Below are 25,440 nucleotides of genomic sequence, written 5' to 3'. Positions count from 1 at the left end.
GATTACATGTCATTAATCAGAAGTAACGATTATTAGCCCAGATTACATTTGACAAAATATGTAATTAGATAGTAGTTAAATTGTCAAGAATTACTTGATTGCATTTTTTAATTTTGTCCTGAGTGAAAAAAATAACTTAAGGGACATCAATTTAATATTTGAGGATATTTCAAGAATCAAAACTAATCTTCACATCAAATGATCAGCAGAACTTTCCCTGATGTTTGTCCTTGAGAGATAACTGCTCATTAAATAGTTAGGTGCTTTAAAGGTTTAGAATGCTCATTAATTATTTAACTGTCTAGACATCTTGGTAGTTGCCTGATGAAATAACATGGCAGTTAACTTCAGTACACAAACATCTTTTAAGCATTCAGTCAAAAATATGCAAAAAAAACCCCACCTAAAACTACATATGAATGCAGCGTATAAATACAAATACATTTTACAGCCACAATAGCAAAAAGCAATTAAATTAACAATCATTATGTGTCATTGCAACATGTCAAGTGGGCCCTGAACTATTGTCAGAAATATTTAATATTTGTAGTGCTTTTAGGACCTAAATTCAGAGAATCAGAAATGTAACAGTGATATCTTTTTAATACATTGAATGCCTACAGTAATTTTGAAATGATATTTTTGTTCAAATTTTGGGCTTTCAAATGAAATTTCTTTGGAGCACAGGGACCCCTGGTGGCCAGTTGGTTGATCAGCAAAACAGCACTTGCCAGGAGAAATCCCAATCAACAACAGGTGCTGCCATTTTTGTAAAACACCACAACAGAGGTGAATTAACTAAAGGTGTCTGAGTGCAAAATCAAATGATGCCTCTGATCATTAAGACACTCACATCAAAATAAGAACATTTCTTTTATTTCAAGACATTTCAGCTCTGGTTTCAAGATGGTTATTTTTCATCATTGAGAATGTTTTACTGAACGCAACAACGCTGTATTTCCCCCTCACACAATCAAGCAAAAATGATGACATGAGAAGAATATTTACTTTTTGAAATGCTGATGTGGGCAGCAATTTAATAACAGAAATTATTTTGCTTGCAGTGCATCAGAGATCAGTCCTACCTGAATCAGCCACAAAAATATATGTATATAGCACCAAAACACTTTATATCCAGCCTCGTGTTGAAAGGAATCTGTCAATCATGTCAAAGGTCCTCTCCGGTTGGTCGTAAGGCAGAACGTGTCCTCCTCCTCGGATGATTACCTGCGTAATAAGAGGACAGATCACAGAATTTAAAACAAATGCTTACTCAGGACTTTTCACATTGTCTATCCACTGTGCGTGCTTACCTGGTAAAACTCTCCCACTTGTCTCACATAACCAGCCACCTCTGTGTCGCTGGGCTGAACCTTCCAGTGGAAGCGTGGGGTTGTTTTGTACTCAGCTGCCCCGGTCCAGTTGACAGTAGGCAGGAACCTCTCAGTCAGTGGAGCCGCAACAATTACATCAAGCTGACCACTGTACATTAAGACCTGAGTGTATGAAGAAAAAGACCAAACAAGTAAAGAATGTAAATGTAAGCATACCACTATTGTAATTGCCTTACCACGACAGTTGATAATCCTCACCCTATAGTTATCCATCAGCACCCCAAGCCACGGTTTGATGCTCTTCAAGAAATCCTGCAGAAGGTGCTTCTCCACCTCCACGCTGTTATGGAATGTTAGGTTCCCCACATGGATGGCGCGTCGCACCGCTGGCAGAGTCACATAATGCGAGTAGTACCGATAGTCTTCAGGATGCTGTGGTGCACAAAAGAGCAAAATCTAGTGGCTTGTGGGCTGCTTTAAAGGGGTCAGCACACCCAAAAATCAAAGATGTGCTAATTATCAATCTAGATTGTTTTGGTGAGTTGCTGAGTGATGGTGATATTGGCCATGTCTCAAATATAATGGAGCTAGATAGTGCTTTACTTATGGTGCTTTAAACGCCAAAAAAATACATCTGAATAACAGCCATGCCTCTCCCACATGACAGCAAGAAGCGTGTCCTTCTCAGCTGAGGTGTAACTTTAACTTGCTCAGTGGTGCCAGGTGAGGTGCCAGTAGATGCACCCTTCCCTCTGTCAGGTGATACAGTTGACACGTAGAAAAAAATAGTTCCAACACAAAACATCTCACAACAAGGTCTATGGATTATCTTGAAAACCCAGGTCATGATTTCTGAAAAGAGACATTGCTTTTGAGTTTTTCTAAATGTTTTTTTGACACATTGAGCATTACAAGCTGGAGTGCCATCTATTCCCATTATATATTAAGAGAAGGCAGACATCTCTACAGCTGGTATCCTCAATATTCAACAACTAGCAACAAAACAATCTAGACTGTTAAATAGCACTACACGTAAGAGGAAAAATATCTATTTTGGATTTGGGGCTGAATTGTCCCTTTATGTAATAACAATCTTATTTGTATATGAAGTTTGAAATTTCTGCTCAAAGGAGACACAGGGGCTTTGCTTCTTAGTACCTGACATGCCAGGTAGTTGAAGTAGTAGTTGCTGCAGCCAGTAGCATTTTGGAAGAAGGTAGGATATGGATTCACATCACCATTCAGCAAGCTGTCAAAAACCTAAAGACAGATGTTAATCAAATGGTCAGCTATTCACAACTTCACAGCTTGATTCAGAAAGATGTGATAGTAAAAATGGCATTCATTCATTAACCGATTAGAAATGATTGTAAATCCAGACAAATTAAGAGAAAATAAAACGGACTTGTATTCTGACAAATGTAGGAGGCATTACCTGAAAAGCCTCCAGCCACTTCTCTTGCTGGATGAGTTTAACTGTGAGCTCTGTCTGCTGGTCCACATACTGTTGTTGTAGTTCGTCTATCATGCCTGTTTGGAACATGAACTCACCATAACCACCCAGCATCTGAGATGGAAAAAAGTGAAGTGTTAACTCTTTTCTTAGACAAACAAATCCATAAGTCATGATGATGTAGTTTAAAGAAAGTGTGGCACTTTGCGAGATACGCACCACTTCTGGATCGCAGAGCCCATTACCAATGGCCATCCCCTTCAAGTTAATTTTCACTTTGGCAGTGGGGTTGTTTTTATGGATGTAGTAAGAAACGGCAGGAACATACTTCCCTGCATAAGACTGCATGGAGACAGATAAGGTTACCACATAATGCACATAATGCTTCAACTATAAACCAACAAAATGTTTATTTACGAAGCTTGAAACAAAAAAATAAAAATAAAAATAAAGACATACCTGGCCGGTTGCATAAAACTCATTGGACTGATACTCAGGAAAGATCTGGAAGAACTGTGTTAGGGCACTGTTAAAAAGGAAGAGATGGAAATAAAGATAGAAGTTAGTAATAATCAGATTAAAGGTCAACTGTTGAATGTATGTTGAATGTAACCTTACAAATATCTAAGGACTATTATTGATTCTTAACTGAACTTTGAATAAAACAGTGAAGCTGTTTGCAAAAAGGGGCACCAGCATTGGTATTGCTTGAGGAAAAGGTCTTATTTCCACATTGACAAAACCATGCTAACATCATTTCATCCTGCTTTTACTGAGTCTGTTTTATCCTTTTCTTTAGAGTCATGGTTTGGTAACCTGTCTTTGAAGGCAGAAACAAACTCAGATTGTTAAAAGGTCCAGTCGGCTAATTAGTGAGTCCCAGCTGAGCAAAGAGTCCCTGTAAGACAGACAGTTACAGAGGACAGCCAGCTCTGTTTCTAATGATGACTCACATCCTTTGCACGGGAAATTTCAGCTTCTGCCTTCTAGTCGGAGGTCTATACTCCAAAGATGTCAAACAAAACGTTTCAGGAAAAGTTTTGCTCCAGTTGCAATTGCTCAATTGAGCAATTTATGGCAACATTTGTACATGTTTTTATATACATATTATGATTTTCGACCTTATCCTAAACATCTATTGATAGCAAAGCATCTTTATGCACTTTATGTCATGAATTATTGTGTTTTGTCTTTCATCAGTGTACATTTTGAATTGTGTCTGGATGTATGCTTCGCTTTTTAACTGCAAAACAAATCTACCTACAAGTACAAATAAATTAGCGGACTTATCTAATAGATCCAAGTGATAAGAACAGTATGTCTGAGTTGGACTGTCAGTTGTTTCACCTGTACAGATCTCTGCCGACATCATCCTGGTTTTGAGCAAAACCTTGATCATCATCGGTGAAGCTGAAACCGGTTCCAACCTAGAAAAACAAGTAACTCAGTCAATATTCATGCACATTAAAAAAAAAGTCAGATGAGAGGAGAAATCTTACATGCAAGACATGCTTCATGTAATTAGTTTGTAGCATTTTTGTCTGAGGATGAATAAGTAATACCTACTGGATTGTCGATGTACAAAACCGAATATTTCTTTGTCCAGGCGTAATCCCTCAAACTGACTGTAAAAATACAAAATATGAGCAGATCAGAAGCAGTGCCCCAACACAAACTATACATGCTCAAGTTTGTTAAATATAAGTTGACAGTGCATATTTATGTATGCTGTGGTTGTACCAAATCAGGTCTTACCAGTCATGTTTTTATTCACCACATATGGTCCGTGTTCTACAAAGAGGCCGAACATGGAGGTGCTACCAGGCCCACCTTGCAGCCACAGCAGGACTGGAGCTTTATCTTGGTTTGCCTGTCGGTCAGCGCATCACACAGAAAGTTGAGATCTCAGCACCACCCAGTGGTGACTTCAGTTTATTATCAAATGTAAAAAACCAAATCAAACCAAAAGAACCACACTCTGTTGAGAAATACCTACGTTATTCACCATTACCCAACTTTCTAAACAGTGATAGTAACAAAGATTAAATGGGGTCACGTTTAGGTCTACTGGACTGTAGAGATGTGGCAAGCAAGCAAAGTAAAATGTCAAAAATCTGTCTTTTGTTACCAATAGGAATAGCAATGCCAGCAAACTTAACAGTTTTTCTTCTGAAATTACGGATATTTTAGGGATTTTGAGGTTTTTAAAGGGAAACTTTGGTACTTTTCAACCTAAATCCCACTTTCCGCTGTTTTTGTTTCCCAGTGACCAACAGAGACTACAGTTTTGGAAACTGGTCCAGTATTGAGGGGGACCGCTCCCAGCAGCAGGCTTATCAGGCTGCAATATAATAAAGGCTGCTAGAATTATCTTTTTTACAGTGTCATGGAGGTGGCATGTAGCATTGCTATATTGAAGTATAAAATACAGATATAAGAATTGGTTACTGATTCATGACTTTAACAAACAAACCAAAATAGCTCACTCTTTCTGTATGGCCTTGGATTATAAAACAAAGTTTAACATTTTGGCTAAAGTCTAACACCCCCACACTAGCTGCAGATGACTAAACACACACAGGTGCAATTCCTTATCACAAACTGACTGAGGGAGTAAACATAAAACAGTAAACATACCCAAAGTACAATCCATTTCAGTTCCAAAGAAAACAAACACAAGAAGAAAACTATTTTTGCAAAAAATTCTGTTCCCTTCTTGTTTTCCTGTGCTAAACTGCAGCACTGACAGTAATGTGTGATTTGGAAAGCCCCTGTAGTAAACAAGAAGCCTACCATCAGTGCAGGGAAGAACCAGAAGAAGAGGTTGCTGTTGTATGTCTTGTTGACAGTGAGGTACCCAGCATAACTCTTGACGTTGGCACCTGGCAGATCTCCTACCAGACTCAGTTTCCTGGCTGGAAAAATGTGATCATTTAAAATTTGTAAAACAATAACCTTGCTGACTGCAGAATTAAGGTAGTATTATGCAATGTGGGTCCACTTATACCTTCATCTATGGCACCATTCTCCAGGTACGGAGTGAGGAAGAGAGGAGACCCTGGGTTGACTCCATTCAGGCCGCTGTCTCGATATTGGTCTTGATGAGATTTTTGGCAGAAAGACGACGAGCAGCCCTGCGAGTGTGCAGAGTGCAGACAGGACCACAGTATGAGGAGACCCGCACTCCCCCTCCAAAACCTGCCAATATTCACAAAACACATATCAGACTACATCTCAAACACTGCAAAGTCACTCACATTTCAAAACAGTCTGACCATGAGCACAGCACGAGCCTGACACCACGCGGAACGAGAGGAAAATACTTTTAAATGTGTTAAAACTCACCTTACGTTCATTGTGGTTTCTATAGCAACAGGAGTAATACCAGCCTTTAGTCAGAGAGGTGTCCTAAATGGGTCAGCTGTGGACCACAGGCTGCGGATTGACTCAAAGGCTCAATCCCAAACCAATCCGTACCCACTCCCACTTCACTGCCGAGTGTCACTCCAAACAAGTCACACTCGCAGCTGTGGAGGGCACTTCTAATGAAAGGGGAGGGTATAAAATGAGGGTGTGATTATGGGACACTCTCTGTACTTCACCGGAAGGAAACAGTGGTAACCATGGCGATGGATGGATGTGGATTTCATTGAATAAATCTGTTGGATAAGGTTAAATGTGATTTTATCCCACACACAGGCTAGTCATGCACGTTTCTGCTATGAGGCTACTTAAAGTGATAAAGAAATTATAGTTCCGATATATATAAATATAATAGTGGCCATTGCTGACAGTGCCATTACTCATCAATCTGTCTTCACATATTTGATGTAGGCTACATTATCAATTCAGGAAACACAATATATTAGCATATGTGCTCAAATGAAATATAAATTAAGCAGGTATGAATCAAATATGTGGTAATAATTGATCGATTATGTAACCTAAGTGATGCACACAGTCAAACTGCTACTCTAGTGCATATTAGTGTATCTGACTTAACTGCCTTGTCTTTTCAAGTGTCCCGTGTGAACACAACGAAATAATAAAAAAAAAACATGGCAATGAGATATGAAGTAAATTTCACGTTTTCATTTATTTTGATGTAGCTTATGCATGCATTCAGGTATTTGTGGGTTTACTAGAAATCAAGCGGCCATAGGTACAAATTGATATTCTCCTTTTTTTGTTTTGTTTTATCTTTTAGCACCTTAACACATTCTGTGATTTTGATTGGAACTGTAAAGTCAGCGTGAGTCAGAACAAAAGTGTAAGTGCTTAATCTAAAATACTTGACAAAGTAGAGAGGCGAAACTCACATTTGTATGTTGTTTCCTCCATTCTCCTGATTCACGTGCCCTTCTAGCTATGATCATCTTCAGCCTTCACGGTGGCTTGCTATTTAAGGGGTTAAAGGTCGACTTCCACTCCGCCTTAATTGGTATGGGACATGGCGAACGTCCGCGCGAACGCGCAAACGGAGGGAGAGTGGATAGGGCAAGGGGACGGGGACCGGTTTGGGACTGAGGGATGGCCTGGGTCACGTTGTCAGCTCTATGCATGGATCTATTATAAATCTATGCGGGTCATATGACCTGACATGTTAGGTCACGTGGTCGGATTCGTCGCTTTTTCGTTTAAACCTTTAAATCCTCAGCGCGGTCTTGCAGGAAACCTCCAGCGTCTTCACCAAGTTGACGAAGAAGGATAAACAAAAATACATTTTTTTTTATTCTAAATGTTATTATATATCTGCGTAGTAAAACAGCTGCTAAACATAACAATATTTCAAAGTAAGTTAGGTTGTACAGTATTTAAACTGCTTTAAGGTAGAATTGAAAGCTGTTAAAGCAAACTGTCAGGTGTTCAGTGAGCATAACAGCCCGGTTGGTGCTTTTGCAGGAGGCAGCAGTGCACGCGTCACGAGCATGGTCACGAGCTCTGTAACCGTCGCAGCCCCGCTAAGCTCGTGCTCTGAGCGGTCGTTCATGAGTTTTCCGTTATGGATGGAAAGTTTCGTTACATGAGTACAAGAAATGTAAGTTACAACTTTCAATTTTCACCTTCCAGTCTTCAGAATGTGCGAACAGGTAATTCGTATGTGCCATGAAAATATTGGATGAAAATGACTGTTGTCGCCTGTCTTAACCGGTAAGAAGCTAACTTTACACCTACGGGTTTCCTTTCGAAAGAAACGCTTGGTAGCATTTACGTTAAATTGGTTAATCCTGTTGTTAATTATAGAGCCCCAATGTGTGAAGCTCGCCTTATTTTAGGTTGTTTTTAAACCCTGTCTCGAACATTCCAAATAAACCTTATGCATGTGAACATTACGGCAATGACTTCATGACTTCAAAAGTACCGTTAACTGGAATCATTTTTAGGATGTTGTTTTTTAGAGTTAAGTTTTTGACAGCGGGTCCAGATTCAGAAAAAGGCATTAGTTACTGCAGAGGCAGACAAAAAAGGATAGATGAACGTGCAGTGTGCGTGTGTCTGTGTGGATCTGTTAGAGGTGGAGAACAGTTCCTATGTATTAATGATGTTATAATTGTATTACTTTAAATCCAAAACTATAAATATTGTACATAATATCGTTGATTTCTGTAATCCTGTACATGTAATGCAACCACCTTTCTTTTTTAAGGGAGTAAACGTGTGGTTCATGTCTGTAAATAATGTTCCCATAGCACTTGTTGCCTTTTGTTGTACGTCGAGTCTCATTTCAGTGCTTAAGTATATTGTTTATATGTAATGAACTGATGAATCCATTGTTGCCTGCATAACTTTGTACATGTTTCTTTGTGCCGGTAATGACATTGTCTCTGTTTATGCCATAGACCTACCATTAAAATTAGAGACTGTTTATTTCTTTGTCAATGGGCAAACTTACAAAATCGGCAAGAGATCAAATAATTATTTCCCTCACTGTATATATATTTATATATCAGCACCAAAACACTTCATATCCAGCCTCGTGTTGAAAGGAATCTGTCAATCATGTCAAAGGACCTCTCCGGTTGGTCGAAAGGCAGAATGTGTCCTCCTCCTCGGATGATTACCTGCATAATAAGAGGACAGATCACAGAATTTAAAACAAATGCTTACTCAGGACTTTTCACATTGTCTATCCACTGTGCGTGCTTACCTGGTAAAACTCTCCCACTTGTCTCACATAACCAGCCACCTCTGTGTCGCTGGGCTGAACCTTCCAGTGGAAGCGTGGGGTTGTTTTGTACTCAGCTGCCCCGGTCCAGTTGACAGTAGGCAGGAACCTCTCAGTCAGTGGAGCCGCAACAATTACATCAAGCTGACCACTGTACATTAAGACCTGAGTGTATGAAGAAAAAGACCAAACAAGTAAAGAATGTAAATGTAAGCATACCACTATTGTAATTGCTTTACCACTACAGTTGATAATCCTCACTCTATATTTATCCATCAGCACCCCAAGCCACGGTTTGATGCTCTTCATGACGTCCTGCAGAAGGTGCTTCTCCACCTCTGAGCCGTCGTGGAATGTTAGGTTCCCCACATGGATGGCGCATCGCACCGCTGGCAGAGTCACAAACTGGGAGAAGTACCCCTGGTCTTTAGGCTCCTGTGGTGCACAAAAGAGCAACATCTAGTGGCTTGTGGGCTGCTTTAAAGGGATCAGCACACCCAAAAATCAAGCCTGCGTATTTTCCCTCTTACCTGTAGTGCTAATTATCAATCTAGATTGTTTTGGTGAGTTGCTAAGTGATGGTGATATCGGCCATGTCTCAAATATAATGCAGCTAGATAGTGCTTTACTTGTGGTGCTTTCAGCGGCAAAAAAAAATACTTTGAAAAACAGCCATGTCTCTCCCGCATCTACTCATGAAGAGAGGCTCATGCTCATGACAGCAAGAAGTGTGTCCTTCTCAGCTGAGGTGTAACTTTAACTTGCTCAGTGGTGCCAGGTGAGGTGCCAGTAGATGCACCCTTCCCTCTCAGGTGATACAGTTGACACGTAGAAAAAAAAAATAGTTCCAACACAAAACATCTCACAACAAGGTCTATGGATTATCTTGAAAACCCAGGTCATGATTTCTGAAAAGAGACATTGCTTTTGAGTTTTTCTAAATGTTTTTTTGACACATTGAGCACTACAAGCTGAGTGCCATCTAGTTCCATTATATATAAGAAGAAGGCAGACATCTCTACAGCTGGTATCCTCAATATTCAACAACTAGCACCAAAACAATCTAGACTGTTAAATAGCACTACACGTAAGAGGAAAAATATTTATTTTGGATTTGGGGCTGAATTGTCTCTTAGGTTATTTGTATATGAAGTTTTGAAATTTCTGCTCAAAGGAGACACAGGAGCTTTCCTTCTTAGTACCTGACATGCCAGGTAGTTGAAGTAGTTGGTACAGCCAGTAGCATTTTGGAAGAAGGACGGATATGGACTCACATCACCATTCAGCAAGCTGTCAAAAACCTAAAGACAGATGTTAATCAAATGGTCAGCTATTCACAACTTCACAGCTTGATTCAGAAAGATGTGATAGTAAAAATGGCATTCATTCATTAACCGATTAGAAATGATTGTAAATCAGACAAATTAAGAGAAAATAAAAACGGACTTGTATTCTGACAAATCTAGGAGGCATTACCTGAAAAGCCTCCAGCCACTTCTCTTGCTGGATGAGTTTGACTCCGAGGTCTGTCTGCTGGTCCACATACTGTTGTTGTAGTTCGTCTATCAGGCCTGTTTGGAACATGAACTCACCATAACCACCCAGCATCTGAGATGGAAAATTGTGTTATTTTTTTTCTACTTTGAGACAAACAAATCCATAAGTCATGATGATGTAGTTTAAAGAAAGTGTGGCACTTTGCGAGATACGCACCATTTCTGGATCGCAGAGCCCATCACCAATGGCCATCCCCTTCAAGTTAATTTTCACTTTGGCAGTGGGGTTGTTTTTATGGATGTAGTAAGAAACGGCAGGAACATACTTCCCTGCATAAGACTGCATGGAGACAGATAAGGTTACCACATAATGCACATAATGCTTCAACTATAAACCCACAAAATGTTAATTTACAAAGCTTGAAACAAAGAAAAATTAAAATAAGATTAAAGACATACCTCCCCAGTTGCATAAAACTCATTGGACTGATACTCAGGAAAGATCTGGAAAAACTGTGTTAGGGCACTGTTAAAAAGGAAGAGATGGAAATAAAGATAGAAGTTAGTAATAATCAGATTAAAGGTCAACTGTTGAATGCGTGCAACCTTACAAATATCTAAGGACTATTATTGATTCTTAACTGAACTTTGAATAAAACAGTGAAGCTGTTTGCAAAAAGGGGCACCAGCATTGGTATTGCTTGAGGAAAAGGTCTTATTTCCACATTGACCAAACCATGCTAACATCATTTCATCCTGCTTTTACTGAGTCTGTTTTATCCTTTTCTTTAGAGTCATGGTTTGGTAACCTGTCTTTGAAGGCAGAAACAAACTCAGATTGTTAAAAGGTCCAGTCGGCTAATTAGTGAGTCCCAGCTGAGCAAAGAGTCCCTGTAAGACAGACAGTTACAGAGGACAGCCAGAAAATGGACTGTCAGTTGTTTCACCTGTACAGATCTCTGCCGACATCATCCTGGTTTTGAGCAAAACCTCGGTCATCATCAGTGAAGCTGAAACCGGTTCCAACCTAGAAAAACAAGTAACTCTTCCTCAGTCAATATTCATACACATTAAAAATATTATTATATAATAATATTCATGTAATTAGTTTGTAGCATTTTTGTCTGAGGATGAATAAGTAATACCTACTGGATTGTCGATGTACAAAACCGAATATCTCTTTGTCCAGGCGTAATCCCTCAAACGGACTATAAAAACACAAAATATGAGCAGATCAGAAGCAGTGGCCCAACACAAACTATACATGCTCAAGTTTGTTAAATATAAGTTGACAGTGCATATTTATGTATGCTGTGGTTGTACCAAATCAGGTCTTACCAGTCATGTTTTTATTCACCACATATGGTCCGTGTTCTACAAAGAGGCCGAACATGGAGGTGCCACCAGGCCCACCTTGCAGCCACAGCAGGACTGGAGCTTTATCTTGGTTTGCCTGTCGGTCAGCGCACCACACAGAAAGTTGAGATCTCAGCACCACCCAGTGGTGACTTCAGTTTATTAAAACCCAAATCAAACCAAAAGAACCACAGTCTGTTGAGAAATACCTACGTTATCACCATTACTCAATTTTCTAAACAGTGATAGTAACAAAGATTAAATGGGGTCACGTTTAGGTCTACTGGACTGTAGAGATGTGGCAAGCAAGCAAAGTAAAATGTCAAAAATCTGTCTTTTGTTACCAATAGGAATAGCAATGCCAGCAAACTTAACAGTTTTTCTTCTGAAATTAAGGATATTTTATAGATTTTGAGTTTTTAAAGGGACACGTTGGTATTTTTCAACCTAATCCCCACTAAACCTCCCATGTTTTTGTTTCCAAGTGACCAATAGAGACTACAGTTTTGGAAACTGGTCCAGTATTGAGGGAGACCGCTCCAGCAGCAGCGGCTTATCAGGCTGCAATATAATAAAGGCTGCTAGAATTATCTTTTTTACAGTGTCATGGAGGTGGCATGTAGCATTGCTATATTGAAGTATAAAATACAGATATAAGAATTGGTTACTGATTCACGACTTTAACAAACAAACCAAAATAGCTCACTCTTTCTGTAAGACATTGGATTAATAAAACAAAGTCTAACATTCTGGCTAACACCCCCACACTAGCTGCAGATGACTAAACACACACAGTGTAATTCTTTATCACAAACTGACTGAGGGAGTAAACATAAAACAGTAAAACATACCCAAAGTACAATCCATTTCAGTTCCAAAAACTCGAGAAAAAAAAACTATTTATGCCAAAAAATCTGTTCCCTTCTTGTTTTCCTGTGCTAAACTGCAGCACTGACAGTAATGTGTGATTTGGAAAGCCCCTGTAGTAAACAAGAAGCCTACCATCAGTGCAGGGAAGAACCAGAAGAAGAGGTTGCTGTTGTATGTCTTGTTGACAGTGAGGTACCCAGCATAACTCTTGACGTTGGCACCTGGCAGATCTCCTACCAGACTCAGTTTCCTGGCTTGAAAAATGTGATCATTAAACATATATACAAAATTAACCTTGCTGACTACAGAATTATGGTAGTATTATGCAATGTGGGTCCACTTATACCTTCATCTATGGCGCCCCTCTCCAGGTACGGAGTGAGGAAGAGAGGAGACCCTGGGTTGACTCCATTCAGGCCGCTGTCTCGATATTGGTCTTGCTGAGATTTTCGGCAGAAAAACGACGAGCAGCCCTGCGAGTGTGCAGAGTGCAGACAGGACCAGTATGAGGAGACCCGCAGTCCCCCTCCAAAACCTGCCAATATTTACAAAATGCATATCAGACTACATCTCAAACACTGCAAAGTCACTCACATTTCAAAACAGTCTGACCATGAGCACAGCACGAGCCTGACACCACGCGGAACAAGAGAGGAAAATACTTTTAAATGTGTTAAAACTCACCTCACGTTCATTGTGGTTTCTATGGCAACTTTCTATGGAAATACCAGCCTTTAGTCAGAGAGGCGTCCTAAACTGGTCAGCTGTGGACCACCGGCTGCAGATTATCCGAAAGTGTGAGTATTCAGGTCCGAGTCACGTTATCGGCTCTACGCGGGTCATATGACCTGACATTTTAGGTCACGTGGTCACATTTGCTTACTTGCTGTTTCAACCCTCAGCGCGGTCTTGCAGGAAACCTCCAGCTTCTTCATTAAGTTGACTAAGAAGGGAAAATAGAAATACATTTATAATTATTGTTATTACTCTAAATGTTATTATATATCTATGTACTAAAATAGCTGCTACACTACAATATTTCAGAATAAGTTAGATTGGCTGGTATGTAAACTGTTTTTTAAAGTAGCATTGAAGGCTGTTAAAGCTAACTGTCAGGTGAGCAGCCCGGTCGGTGGTTTTGCAGGATGCAGCAGTGCACGCGTCATGACCATCATTGTCGCGAGCCCCGTAACCGTCGCAGCCCCGCTTAACTCGTGCTCTGAGCACTCGTTCATGAATTTTCCGTTATGGAGGAAAAGTAACGTTACATTAGTTCAAGAAATGTAAGTAAATGCAACTTTTAATTTTCACTCTCCCGTCTTGGAATGTGCTAACAGGTAATTCGTATCACGTGCCATGAAAATATTGGATGAAAGTGACCGTCGTGTGCTGTCTTAAGAAGCTAACTTTACACTGATGGGTTTCCTTTCAAAAAGAAACGCTTGGTAGCAGTTACCTTAAATTGGTTAATCCTGTTGTTAAATAATAATTTTTAAAAAACCCAAGGTGAGTTTATCACCAATTTTAATTTAATCTCACTTTATCAATAAATGTTCAATTTACAATTGAGTGTTTGAAAGCTGAGACGGATTCTGGGTTGCTAGCATGCTAAAAGTACCTTAAAGAGAACCTTTTTCAGCTAAGGTAGGCTACATTGGCAAACAATGTAATAAGGCTATTGACTAATGACCTTTAATGTTAAATACTTTGTTTTCTTATAATTTGTACATTTGGTCTCACACTTGTTTACATGGAAACTGATAGTCTGCTGTCCGGGCTGGGCATGATGCCAACACGACACTGATATCAGAATACACAGACCCCTCCACTGTGCTAGCAGTACAAGGGTTGAGCAAATTTCAGTGTTTTTTCCCGTAAATGTATGAATATAGAATTAACAAAAGCATCTCGGTGTGAAGTTATAGTTGCACATGACTTCTCCTGAAAGTTTAATCATGGGGTTAAGGAAAATCTCAAGTTAATAAACAACTTTTAAGGTTACGCTTTGCTAGTTAAATGCGTATCAGGCACACCCCACTGTGAAAAGAAGAACGTAGGCTCCGGTCCCGGGAGAAACCCCACAATTTTTTAGCGTGCCTGAATAAAATGGGCATTAACAGAAATAGGCTGGCCTATATCAAATAAACTTACTGGCTTTTTAAGAGAGTAAAACTGGTGACACGGGATTTTCTTGTATTATTTTTTTTGTAACTAAAGCAAGCACATACACTTATGCTTGGTCACATTTTGAGAAAAACATCTAAAACAGGACAAAAGTGAAGGTAGGTTACCATGGTTAATAAGCAGGGGACTCGCATAAGCCACCTTCATGGAGCAGATAACTCACTTTAACTGGCAAGACTTATTAAAATAAATCACGCTTTTCCTGTATCCACCTTGATGGAATACCCCTCAGATGACAGACATGTTAACAGCCAGCTATGTACAAAATATGAATTTAAAATGTATTTTTCAGGAGTTGGTGGAGACCAAACCTGAGAGACAACTGAACAATGGAATTGGATTCATCAGTTGGCCAAAACACAACTCAAGCTGGATGATAGTTTTTCTCTGTGTCTGCTGGATTTGTAAGTTTGTTTTTTTTTGTTGCAAATATGTTATCCAGTAAAACTTAAGTTGGTAATTCTAAAGGTGAGAGCTGTCTGTCTGTCATTTTAGTAGTTGATGCAGCTTTAAAAATGCTGCCATGTATCCTAAAATCAGCCCGAATTTCTTATAATCTTTACTGTAAGACTAATATACCAGTATAATTATAGAACGTGTGTTAGGGCAGACATTTTTACTTGTCATAGTAGGAAACGCAATGACACAATGACAGTGAACCAGCATGCACAATACCAGAAAAAGAAGCAGCTAAATTGAATTGAACCCTCGTTAATTTGATCATTTACACCTGTGCTTTCCCACTGGGACATGTCAAAATGTCTTCTGTGAAAAACTTCTATAAGCCAGCATGCACAACAACAGGGACTGCAACTGCAAAACATAAATGGAGAGCACTAGTTATAAATGTTACTACAAATTTTTTTTTTTGTGTCTATCAGCATCTAACTCAAAATGTAAGTTTAGTGTATTGTTGTTTTTTATTGTTTTTATATCCTTCCCTCCTGGCAGATTTGTTTATTTATTAGTTTTATTTAACTTTTTCATCATTTAACTATTTTTATTGCTGTTTGTCTTTCTTGCCAGGAACTGCTCCAGGTTATTGTATCCTTTTTCATCACTTAATTGCAGTTATAATATATCATATATTCTTCTAGTCCATATGAATGTGAAGTCAGAGCACTGCTGTAAAAGAGTTAAATGCTCCATCACTTTTTCCCTGCATAAGTACTCGTTGATGATACATGCTGGGATTTTTATAGCTGGAGTTTATAATGTTTGGCCACAAGGGGGCAGAAGAACTCCGAGCTAAGTGTGTGTTGTGTTCACAGACACTACAGTGGAAATGAAGTTACCCACAGCTGGGGAGAAGACTGTGGACTGTGATGTGACAGTTTATGTGAGCAGGTGGGGAATGCAACACACTTGACTGCTGCTTACAAAGCTGTGCATTAGTAGCTGATTTCACTTATTATTACACCTGTTTTTGTGGCAATTTTAAAAATCTGATAAGGCTTGAAGATAGGTATGTTTTGAGGTACCTTTTTTGTAATCAATATATACATATATAGATATATTTTAAGTTACACACACTGATCTGGAAGCTGTCCACTACGACCACAGGACATCTGTTGGCCATGTTTAGCATTTAAGTGCCTTTGTCAAGAGCAGCAATATTAAAGCAGAAGGGATGCTGCTCTGTCACTTAACTCAGATTTATTTGCAGATTTATTTACAGGCAAAATAAAAAATTGCAGCAACCAAGTTGTTCATCAATAAAAGAATATAAAGCAATAAAGGAGTAGGAAGGCATAAAAAACCTTGGGTTTCAAAACCTCCCACTAAAGTATGCAGTTAGTACCACAGACACTACATCAATCTTTTTCTTTTTGATCCCAGGGAAAAGAAGTGAAAGCAGCCCCACCAGATGGCGCAAAACACCGACATTCATACTGGCATTGTCAACATAACATGACATCTAATGAAAATATGCCAAAGCTGGAACCATGTGGTTCAGCCAGTTGGGCCTTTGCATAAATCTAATATATCAGATAAAAAGTAGCGTTTGTTTTGGGTTCAGCAAACAGAGCTGAAGTCTGTTGTTCCGGGCTGCCAGTCGGGCTTGCTTACATCTGGAAACCCTGCTCCAAACTTTCACTTTAAGAAGGCGCGTCTACGCTGCAGTGTTTATTACAACCCTTAAAGTGGCACATGGAAACCATAGCTGATTTCTGCATGGCACAAATCTAGACCTCCAGATTCCGTGTGTCCGGTGTGGGTGAAATGTTTTGGAGAAACTGATCCACGGAGTATATTCCTGTGGCTTGTCTTGACTATTTTTATCTGTGGCGGCAGCACCTTCAGTGAATGCGGCAGCGCGAGCTCCTCACCGAGGCGCGCGGCGAGCCGAGGAGCAGGATCGGCGGATTCAGACAGACTGCTGGTGGGCTCGGGACCAGACGAGGCATGAAATAGTCACCGGTAGGGCCGTCAAAGGTGAACCACATTGGGACACGAGTGAAATGGAGGCACCGCCGGGCACGAGCTGCTGTGAGCGCACCTTGGCCAAACGGGAATAACCGAGCCGTGAAACGGGCTGGGATGGCAGCATCCAGTAACTCAAGTCTCTCAGGTTCATCTGTGTCCTCTGGTAAGAGTTCACACAACCCAGATTCTAACTACACACGGAGGCTTTGCACATAAACTATAATAATGAAGATGATAATGATGGTAATAATAATAATAATAATGTGGTATTTTTTAATTATGCATGTTCGTGTGCTTTAAAATGAATGCCCTTATTTGGCTTAATTCAAACTTTTTAAATTATTTTGTCTAAAACACCCCTAACATATGATCCATGATAAATGACATCCTTTTATTTCTCCATCTGCATCTCACACTTGCTTGGTAAACATTAAACAAGCATATCATTACAATAGCTTCCTGTGGCTGCTGTGATTTAGGATTAACGATAAGTGAAAAGCATCATCTGTTATGTCTGGGTTCAGTGGTGAAAACATTAGAAAGAAAGGACACCTTTCATGTGCAGGGGAATTATAAGGTTGTGGGATGCAGTCAGTCTGAGGTTGGGTTTTTGGATGTTATGATTAGATTGCCAATCATCTCCACAATTCTCTTATTTACTTTCCACTCGGCTGGCTTTAAGGATTATCTTTGGCCTGCATAGTCTACCATTTTCCAAAATGCAGCACTAGGATGGGTTATTGTAAAAAATCCTAATATGCTACGGTCCAGTGACATAATACAGTTCATACTGCCACAGTGTGCACAAAACTTCAATCGAATCCCCATTGCTTATAATGGGGTATAGCTCAGCAAGTCGCGTCTATTATATATTTTTAAAAATTTCAATTTCAAGGTTGAATTTTCACAGAACGAGAACTGAAAGTGGGTTAGCAGCTGATCAAACAAAGCCAGAATGAAATAGCTGCTCCATGCTTGTCTCTGTGTATATCCCATTCAGTGTTGATAAGGCGCATTGCTCTTGTTTGCCAGGGTATAAAGTACAAACTCCACTATCACAGGGCTGTTTGATGTGGAAGCCCCGCCAACAACCAGAGGCATGTGTGTGTGAGAGAGAGTGTGTGTGTGTGACAAGGGGAGGGATAGGCTGTTTATAATGTCAGGCTCAGCACTTTGGTTTTATGTTTCCACCAGTATTTTACAATTCACTGTGAAGAGTTTAGAAAACGTTACTTTTTTCTCCAAGAATAAAAAAATGTTAATTAAATATTGCACGTCAGAGATGTAGGTTTATTACAGGGTGAGGACATTGTATAGTTTACATAGTGTTTGTTTTACTTTCTGACTCTCACTGCATCCCAACCACACCACACAGCAGAGTCACATTTCCCTTAGGTACTGCCCAGTGGGAGGGAAAGACGGTCGTTTCCAAGCTGATATAGCCTGTGGCAACCACATGCTTCACAGAGCATTATCTCATGTGTGCGTTTCAGAGAGCAGCGGATTTACTGTTTGACCACTGCTGCTTTAAGAGGAAAGTCTTTTCTCTCTGTGGCATTGGAGGGTTGTCATTACTTTTGGGCTCTCAATATAATTATCAGAGGTTACAAGCTGCGCTGCTGCCAGGGATAGAGTGGTTGTCACAAGGGTATTATTATTTTCATGCGAAGCTCTTTGGCAGTCAGACACAACATTTGAATAATCTAGTCTATGAGGCATATGACTCAAAAAATGAATCTCGGCTCAATTTCTGCTCCATATTAGGTCGTCTATTCTGGCTGCAAACAAAGTGCTCTCGGTGTAGTTATTTCAGCTGCTCCTGATGATAAATTTATCTGGTAATCTTGTTTAGAAGCTGTTTTTGGGGCAGAGTGAATAAATAAAGTTTATCCAACCTGTGTGACTGATGGCAGCTTTTTCTGCTGGGTATTGATTTATGATTATAGCAACAGTAATTATGTTATGGGAGCAGACATTGATTTATTTCTGTACTTCCTGCAAATTTATTGAAATTAGGGAACTATGGTATGTATGCAAAACCACCTTGTAATGTATAGCCTGGATTATATACACACAGTCTATACTGCAGCCCCGATACACAGGTGAAAATTACAGATGAGGCTTGACATAAAAAGATAATGACAAACTTAAGGGATTGCAACACAATTGCAGCATTTATGTTGCAATCTCTTCCTCTCCCTGCAGAGATATTTTCTGGCTATTCGTCTAGATCAGGGAGATTCCTACACATTCTTGGCACGGGTGGGCACTGAAGCATGTACTGTACCAGCAGCACACCATTTGCCAGACGGCTCCAGGAAATAAAGCTTTGAAAATAAATTGAGGGATAGAGCATGAAAGTATGCCTTCAGCTCCAGGCCTTAAATGACAAAATTGGTCAGGGAGGCAGAATTACAGCCATGTATTACAGAGAGAGGCTGTCTGCTCAACACGATCCTGCACATGTGTCTGCAGTTCACCTCCAAATCTTTCCACCACATCTATTTCTTGTCCTTACCAGTGTAAATCACGTAGGACTGGATTTGTGTCATCTGTGCTGACTGACTGAAATAGTCTGCATGTTTCACAGCATCAGCTAGGGTCAGGGAGTTTGTCCCCCCAAGTATTTAAATTCTGGTTGAACATATCCCAGTAGTCAATCCTGTGTTAATTACAACAACAGACTCTCAGTGGAAGACACAAGGCAACGCCAGAATCAGAATAATAAGTTACACTTTTGCCTCATCCAAATTCACCCAAAAAATCCTGTTCAAAACATACACTTTCTTTTTATTTTGTCCAGCCCAGTAGCACATAAACACACTCTAGAGACCCTCATACCTGTCACATATTATCTGGTCAGCACTATGGCAGTGTTGAAATGCTTGTTTTGGACCAGTGTAATACACAGATGGTCTCCCTGCTGTAGCTCTGCTGCATCCCACTGACAAGATAGTGTATGCATGTGTGTGTGTGTGTGTGTGTGTGTGTGTGTGTGTGTGTGTCTCTTTATGTGAGGGTCTGCATGTATCTGAGTAGTCCAGAATGTGTTGTTTATGTATGTCATTTATGTATTTGAATAAGTGGCTGTGAAGTACACTGAGGCTTTTATAATCTGAATGTTGATACCTATTTCCTTTTTTCTCATCTAATGGATGGGTAATGAAGTTATTTAAAATTAATTTTTTTGTGTGTCAAGCCTGTCTAATGGCCAATGCAGATCTTCTTTGCTTCCCTAGCCAAGTTTAATCACGTTTGCAGTTGCAGGCCTTTAGAGAGCAATTTTTTAAATCAATAAATTAATATGATACCCTATATTTTAAGACACTCAATGAGAGTGAAAAAAAGTTTTCAACCCTCCCAGAGCATTCCCAAGAGGTATGATTGTTGGCACCATGCAAAGACAACCAGATTGCTTTCCGTTTTCTCCAGTCTAGTAACAGAGCTGGGGGTTTTTTTGCCAGGTAGAGCCATTGCTATTTCTGCTACTGGGGATAGTAACTTCAAAGAACTTACATTGATAGTCTGTGCTAACTGAGGATAGCTACCGATAGCTACCAGGGAAAACAAAAGTGGTATCCTCTTCCTGTTTTGCTTGCTTAATGGCTGATGTACTTCCTTTGTGCTGTAAATCAATCCTTCATTTTCCCTGGAGATCTTACCTGGTGGCAGACAGAATTAAGCAGAGAAAATGAGCCTTACATGGAACCAGTCTAAACACAGATGGTGTCATTATTCTATGGCCATTACTTTGTGCAATCAACAGTTACTTCATAATAAGTTATAAGTAAAAAACTGTCTATTTCCTCTTCAAAATAAGAAAAATACTTAACTGGAAGTAGGAAAAGTTATGAGGTACTGATAACATTCCAGACATGAGTAGCCAGGTAGCCCAATGTTTGAACAAGCCTCTTTTTCTGAGAAGCCTCTCCAGTTCTGGCAGAGCAGAGAAAAACTCCTGACTAATGATAAAAATGATGTTGTGAAATATGTGGTTGTGCACCAATACCAGCTTGATCATCATCATCACCATCATCATTTTTCAGTCAGGGTCACCATAACGATGACCTTGAAAAGACTGGGTCACAAAGGATGTGATCATTGCCCAGCACACTCACAGCCTGAAATGAAAAAGACTGGAGATCCAGCAAAACAAACAAATGATCACAAACTCATTCACTTTCAGACAGACACCCCCAAGTAGATGAGCCAGTCCTATCTCCAATTATGTATACAACTTTTTTGAAACAGCAAAAATGTTTTGAGGGATGCGTAATGCTAAACAAGTTATATTCTCTATTAACCTAATGAGGAAATGTTACTAATTCAATCAGCAAAATGGTCTCTAAAATCATTTTTCAGTTGTTTTTCTGCCAAAATAGGCAGTCTTGCAGTAGTGTCTCTTTGTAGTGACTACAGCATTAAATTTACACACACACACACACACACACACACACACACACATATGGGTTTTTTTTTAATCAAAATGTAAAAGAAATCACAATGTTTTTCTAACCTTAACCAAAGTGCTTTTGTTACTCAACCTAAGACAGCAGTCTGGACTCAACCCAAGGTCTGCTGTCAAGGACCTGCACTTGTGCTGTTACTGTACTGAACGCCCACTATCCGGCCTAACCACCTACATTTAAAGCCATGTGTGATACATGAATGTAGTGTTTCTTTACCTAAAAGAAAGAAGAAACGTCTCTGAACATAATACAGTCAGCTATTACATTGCAATAACATTGTAAATAAAAAAGTAGTAACTAATTTCTAGAATGCAGTGCTATGAGCAGGTGCGTGTACACCATAAAAACATGGGGCATAAAAACTGAAATCAGCACTTGAGGTTACTATCTGGTCTTAAGTTTTCACATAAGGAGACAGACTCATATCCTCTGGTGTGTAAACCTTTACAGCTCACAAGGTGATAGTGACAACACTCCAGTTTTACGTCGTCTGTGTTTCATTTTAGACCTCTTTTCTTTAGCTGTGACGATAGTTGTGTTGCCAGTATCTTGCAATGAGACAGCACACAAGATTTGTTGGAGTGACAGCTGTGCAACTTATATTTCATGTGTTTACAGGTGGACCTTGAAGTCACATCTTGTATTAATTAATAACCAGCATAGGGAGGAGAGGATAGATATTTTATCACTGAGGTCCAGTGTTAATATTCTTGTTTTGATCCTTGCAGGAAAAAAAATATAAGCTGAAGACTTAAAGGGTTAAAAAACAGAAAACAACTCAAGTGTTCAAAGAAAACTTCACCATCAATTATGTCTAATTTATTATGAGTTTTTTTAGTCTTTCAAAAACAGTATAAACTCCTAACCGTCTGGTACTGTACAGGCTGTTAGAAAGAGAAACCCCCTGGTCTCATACTTAAAAAGTCTGTGCATCAGTGTGCCAAGTACTTCAGGTTCTTAAATCCCAAAAAGCAAGTACTTTTTCCTACCTGACAAATGTGCAGACACAACAGACTTTGAATGAATTGTTATAATATACAAAAGCTAATCGATGTTTACATTATGCCTTGCGCGGAAAGGGCAGGTAAAATCAGCTCCATATTCCCTGTACTGATTCACTGTCCATACGCAACAAATAAAACCACAAAATATTACATGTTATTTAATTGCCAGCCATGCCACATTACATAAGTTAGTTAATTACACTAATGACGACAGCTGAGTATGTAGGTTTTTAAGTCAAAATAAAACTATTCAATCTGCTGTTACACCTAAAATAGTCTAGTGGGATGTTTTATTTGGACTTGACATGGTTGCATCTGGATAAATGAGACACACAGACAACGTTAGATCCTCTCTGTTGACATTTGTCTTTTTTCACTAAAATGAGTGACACTGAACATGACTCTGCTCAGGTCATAAAAGGCTCCAAACCTGTTGTCAGCTTGTACTCGTTATACTTCGACATGACTTATTGTTTTGTGTGCTGAGGTAGTTTTCTTTTTTGTATGTGTGCAGACTCTCGAGCAGACGTTATCTCAGGGGATAAAAGTCTAAGGCGAGCTTGATCCTCATTCATCACATATTCTCTTTGTCACCAAAGCAAATATGTGCTGGTAATTATTTTATTGAATGCCTCTGACTGGTGAGTAATGGAGGGCAACACAATTAATAGCTGTTTCTTTGGAGGGGAAGAACCCTTCGGCTGCTCCAGAATTTTAAATTCTCCCTGATCATCAGACGCTGCACAAACTCTGAGCTGCTTGGAAATTCTTTTTGATGTTCTTTTTCTGTGTGTGTTTGTGTGCATGTGTGTCTCTGTGTGTGTGTTTGGTTGAGAGTGGGTATGTACAGTGTAGCCTGATGTATTTGTGTGTGTGTTGTGAAAGTGTGTGCTGGTGTTTGCATCAGAATCGACCCTTAAGAGCTCCCTATTCCGAGCCGGAGCTGCTGCGGAATTCCAGACTGAAATGCCATTCGTCATTAAAAAGAATCAGATTGAAAAGCGAGTATTTGGCAGCCAACCAGAAGAAATCACATTCTTTAAACAAGCCGCAGTGGAATAAATCTTTCAGACTGTAGCCAGCGCAATACACAGTGACAAAGCTTCAGCGTTAGGACAATACATTTTCCAAGGCAGCTTGGCCACACATCGGCAAACGGAGCCTGAAGCCTATTTATTTGTATTTGAAGGCACACATTCTGTGGAGCTTTCAGCAACGTTTACTCTCAAAACATCCACTTATCAGTCAAGCTGCTTTTTCATAATCTACATAATTATTCAGCATTTGATCATATGCACCTATCTTGTCTTTCCTGTGTAATTAATTCAGCTCTTTCCAAAGTAACAGCGTTATTATTATGAGGAGCAATGATGAGCTTTGGGTATGTTTAATATTGTTGCAACCAGCCTCCAGTCGAGCTCCTGCTGCAGTGAGCAGACAAACCAGCATGAAGGATATACTCTGATTGCCTGCTCTGTAAGCGCCGTCACTTAAACAGATAAATATAGCAGAAGAATATACAGAGACTTTAAGAGAACTAGTGATTTGGTTTGTGCCATTTATGTGAGTAAGTTTCACAATTTTGCTGTCCATACGTCAGTGCCCACATCCAACAAGTGCTCACTGGTTTTCAGGCTTGTAGGTGTGTGTCATTATTTTCCCTCAGGCCAGAGGGGTGTGGCACTTGATCTGCTGATGAGTGCAAAGGAATGTTTTAACAACATGTATCTTCTGGACCAACATGATTCATTATTCACACAGTCCTTCAGTTGTTCAGAATTGGTGCAGCAAGTTTAAAGTGGTAAGAAACAACTTTCTCCCCCTAGCTATTTTAATAGGGGTGGGGGGAAAATAAATTTGGCATAGTATCATGATATTTTTGCGTTGCAGTATAATATATCAATACACAGACACAAAGTATTGATTTTTCTATTGTATAAATTATTAACAATGCGAACAAAAATTAAACTTTTGGCAACTTATTAAATTAGCCTTTACATTCCAATAGATACATTTTGCGGCAATATAAATGACTGAAGAGAGACTAGACTGAAACTGTAATCTTATTAGATAAAACAGATGCTGACAAAGTGTTAGGACATAACTTGCATTTGAAAAACAGTTAATAAATCACAACATGCTGCAATATATATGTAATCAAAATTCTCAGTCAGCATATTACAAAATGTTTAAAAGTGCAATAATATTGTATTGTGACATAAATATCATGATAATATCATATTGTGGGCCTCTGGTGATTCCCACCCATAGTGTTTCCAAGTGGTATCACAGTTGGCGCCACTCTCGCAAAGATAGCCATATTGCTTTCCATTTGCTTCAGAGCATAGAAATGTAAGAAATAAGAAATTGCTGATTTTTGTTAATAACATGGAATTATTACCAGCAAGTTAAATGATTGTTATTAGAGGAATGGTTATTACTTTCTCTTGGGTATGCTTTGCTTCAACCAATGAGTTAACAAAAATATTGTGTTGTAATATTATAATTATAGCTTTGTTTGTAACATAATACAGAGGCAACATCATTATTTGAGTTTAAAGGTTCTTACCTGACCTTAGAAACAAGACCGTCTTCAACATATGGAGTTGCTTTGGTGTGAGATGAGGTTCAAACGTTTTGTCACCGTGATTATCATGAGTGAAAATATGCCGCACTATTTA

At 39.4% G+C, this 25,440-nt stretch overlaps 3 protein-coding genes across 3 annotated transcripts in view; 1 reads left to right on the top strand and 2 right to left on the bottom strand.

Moving 5' to 3' along the window:
- Window positions 1-1,003: 1,003 nt before the first annotated feature.
- Window positions 1,004-6,327, bottom strand: LOC121945212 (probable serine carboxypeptidase CPVL). Its single transcript, XM_042489279.1, has 13 exons — window positions 6,133-6,327; window positions 5,795-5,985; window positions 5,581-5,702; window positions 4,543-4,657; window positions 4,354-4,412; window positions 4,135-4,214; window positions 3,247-3,313; window positions 3,007-3,129; window positions 2,770-2,901; window positions 2,493-2,594; window positions 1,593-1,766; window positions 1,314-1,496; window positions 1,004-1,227 (listed from the first exon to the last, which is right to left on the bottom strand). Exons 1-13 carry the CDS (start codon window positions 6,141-6,143, stop codon window positions 1,129-1,131), a joined length of 1,458 nt encoding a protein of 485 aa, XP_042345213.1. The 5' UTR covers window positions 6,144-6,327; the 3' UTR covers window positions 1,004-1,128.
- A 2,308-nt stretch (window positions 6,328-8,635) lies between these two features.
- cpvl (carboxypeptidase vitellogenic like) lies at window positions 8,636-13,490 on the bottom strand. The gene is given in 14 exon segments (XM_042489280.1): window positions 8,636-8,849; window positions 8,936-9,118; window positions 9,215-9,388; window positions 10,156-10,254; window positions 10,430-10,561; window positions 10,667-10,789; window positions 10,909-10,975; window positions 11,397-11,476; window positions 11,599-11,657; window positions 11,788-11,902; window positions 12,808-12,929; window positions 13,022-13,176; window positions 13,178-13,210; window positions 13,360-13,490. Coding segments are annotated over 14 exon segments (1,452 nt in total). The 5' UTR covers window positions 13,371-13,490; the 3' UTR covers window positions 8,636-8,750.
- A 2,632-nt stretch (window positions 13,491-16,122) lies between these two features.
- Window positions 16,123-25,440, top strand: part of chn2 (chimerin 2) — a 28,179-nt gene continuing 18,861 nt past the window's right edge. Inside the window, exons 1-2 of the mRNA XM_042489281.1 lie at window positions 16,123-16,206; window positions 17,155-17,449. Coding sequence (XP_042345215.1) covers window positions 17,401-17,449 — 49 coding nt within the window. The 5' untranslated portion in view covers window positions 16,123-16,206; window positions 17,155-17,400. The remainder of the gene's footprint in view (window positions 16,207-17,154; window positions 17,450-25,440) is intronic.

This window comes from Plectropomus leopardus, chromosome 7 (genome assembly GCF_008729295.1).
Source record: "Plectropomus leopardus isolate mb chromosome 7, YSFRI_Pleo_2.0, whole genome shotgun sequence".
In the NCBI taxonomy this organism is placed as follows: domain Eukaryota; kingdom Metazoa; phylum Chordata; class Actinopteri; order Perciformes; family Serranidae; genus Plectropomus; species Plectropomus leopardus.
This window is presented reverse-complemented; position numbering and strand designations above follow the sequence as displayed.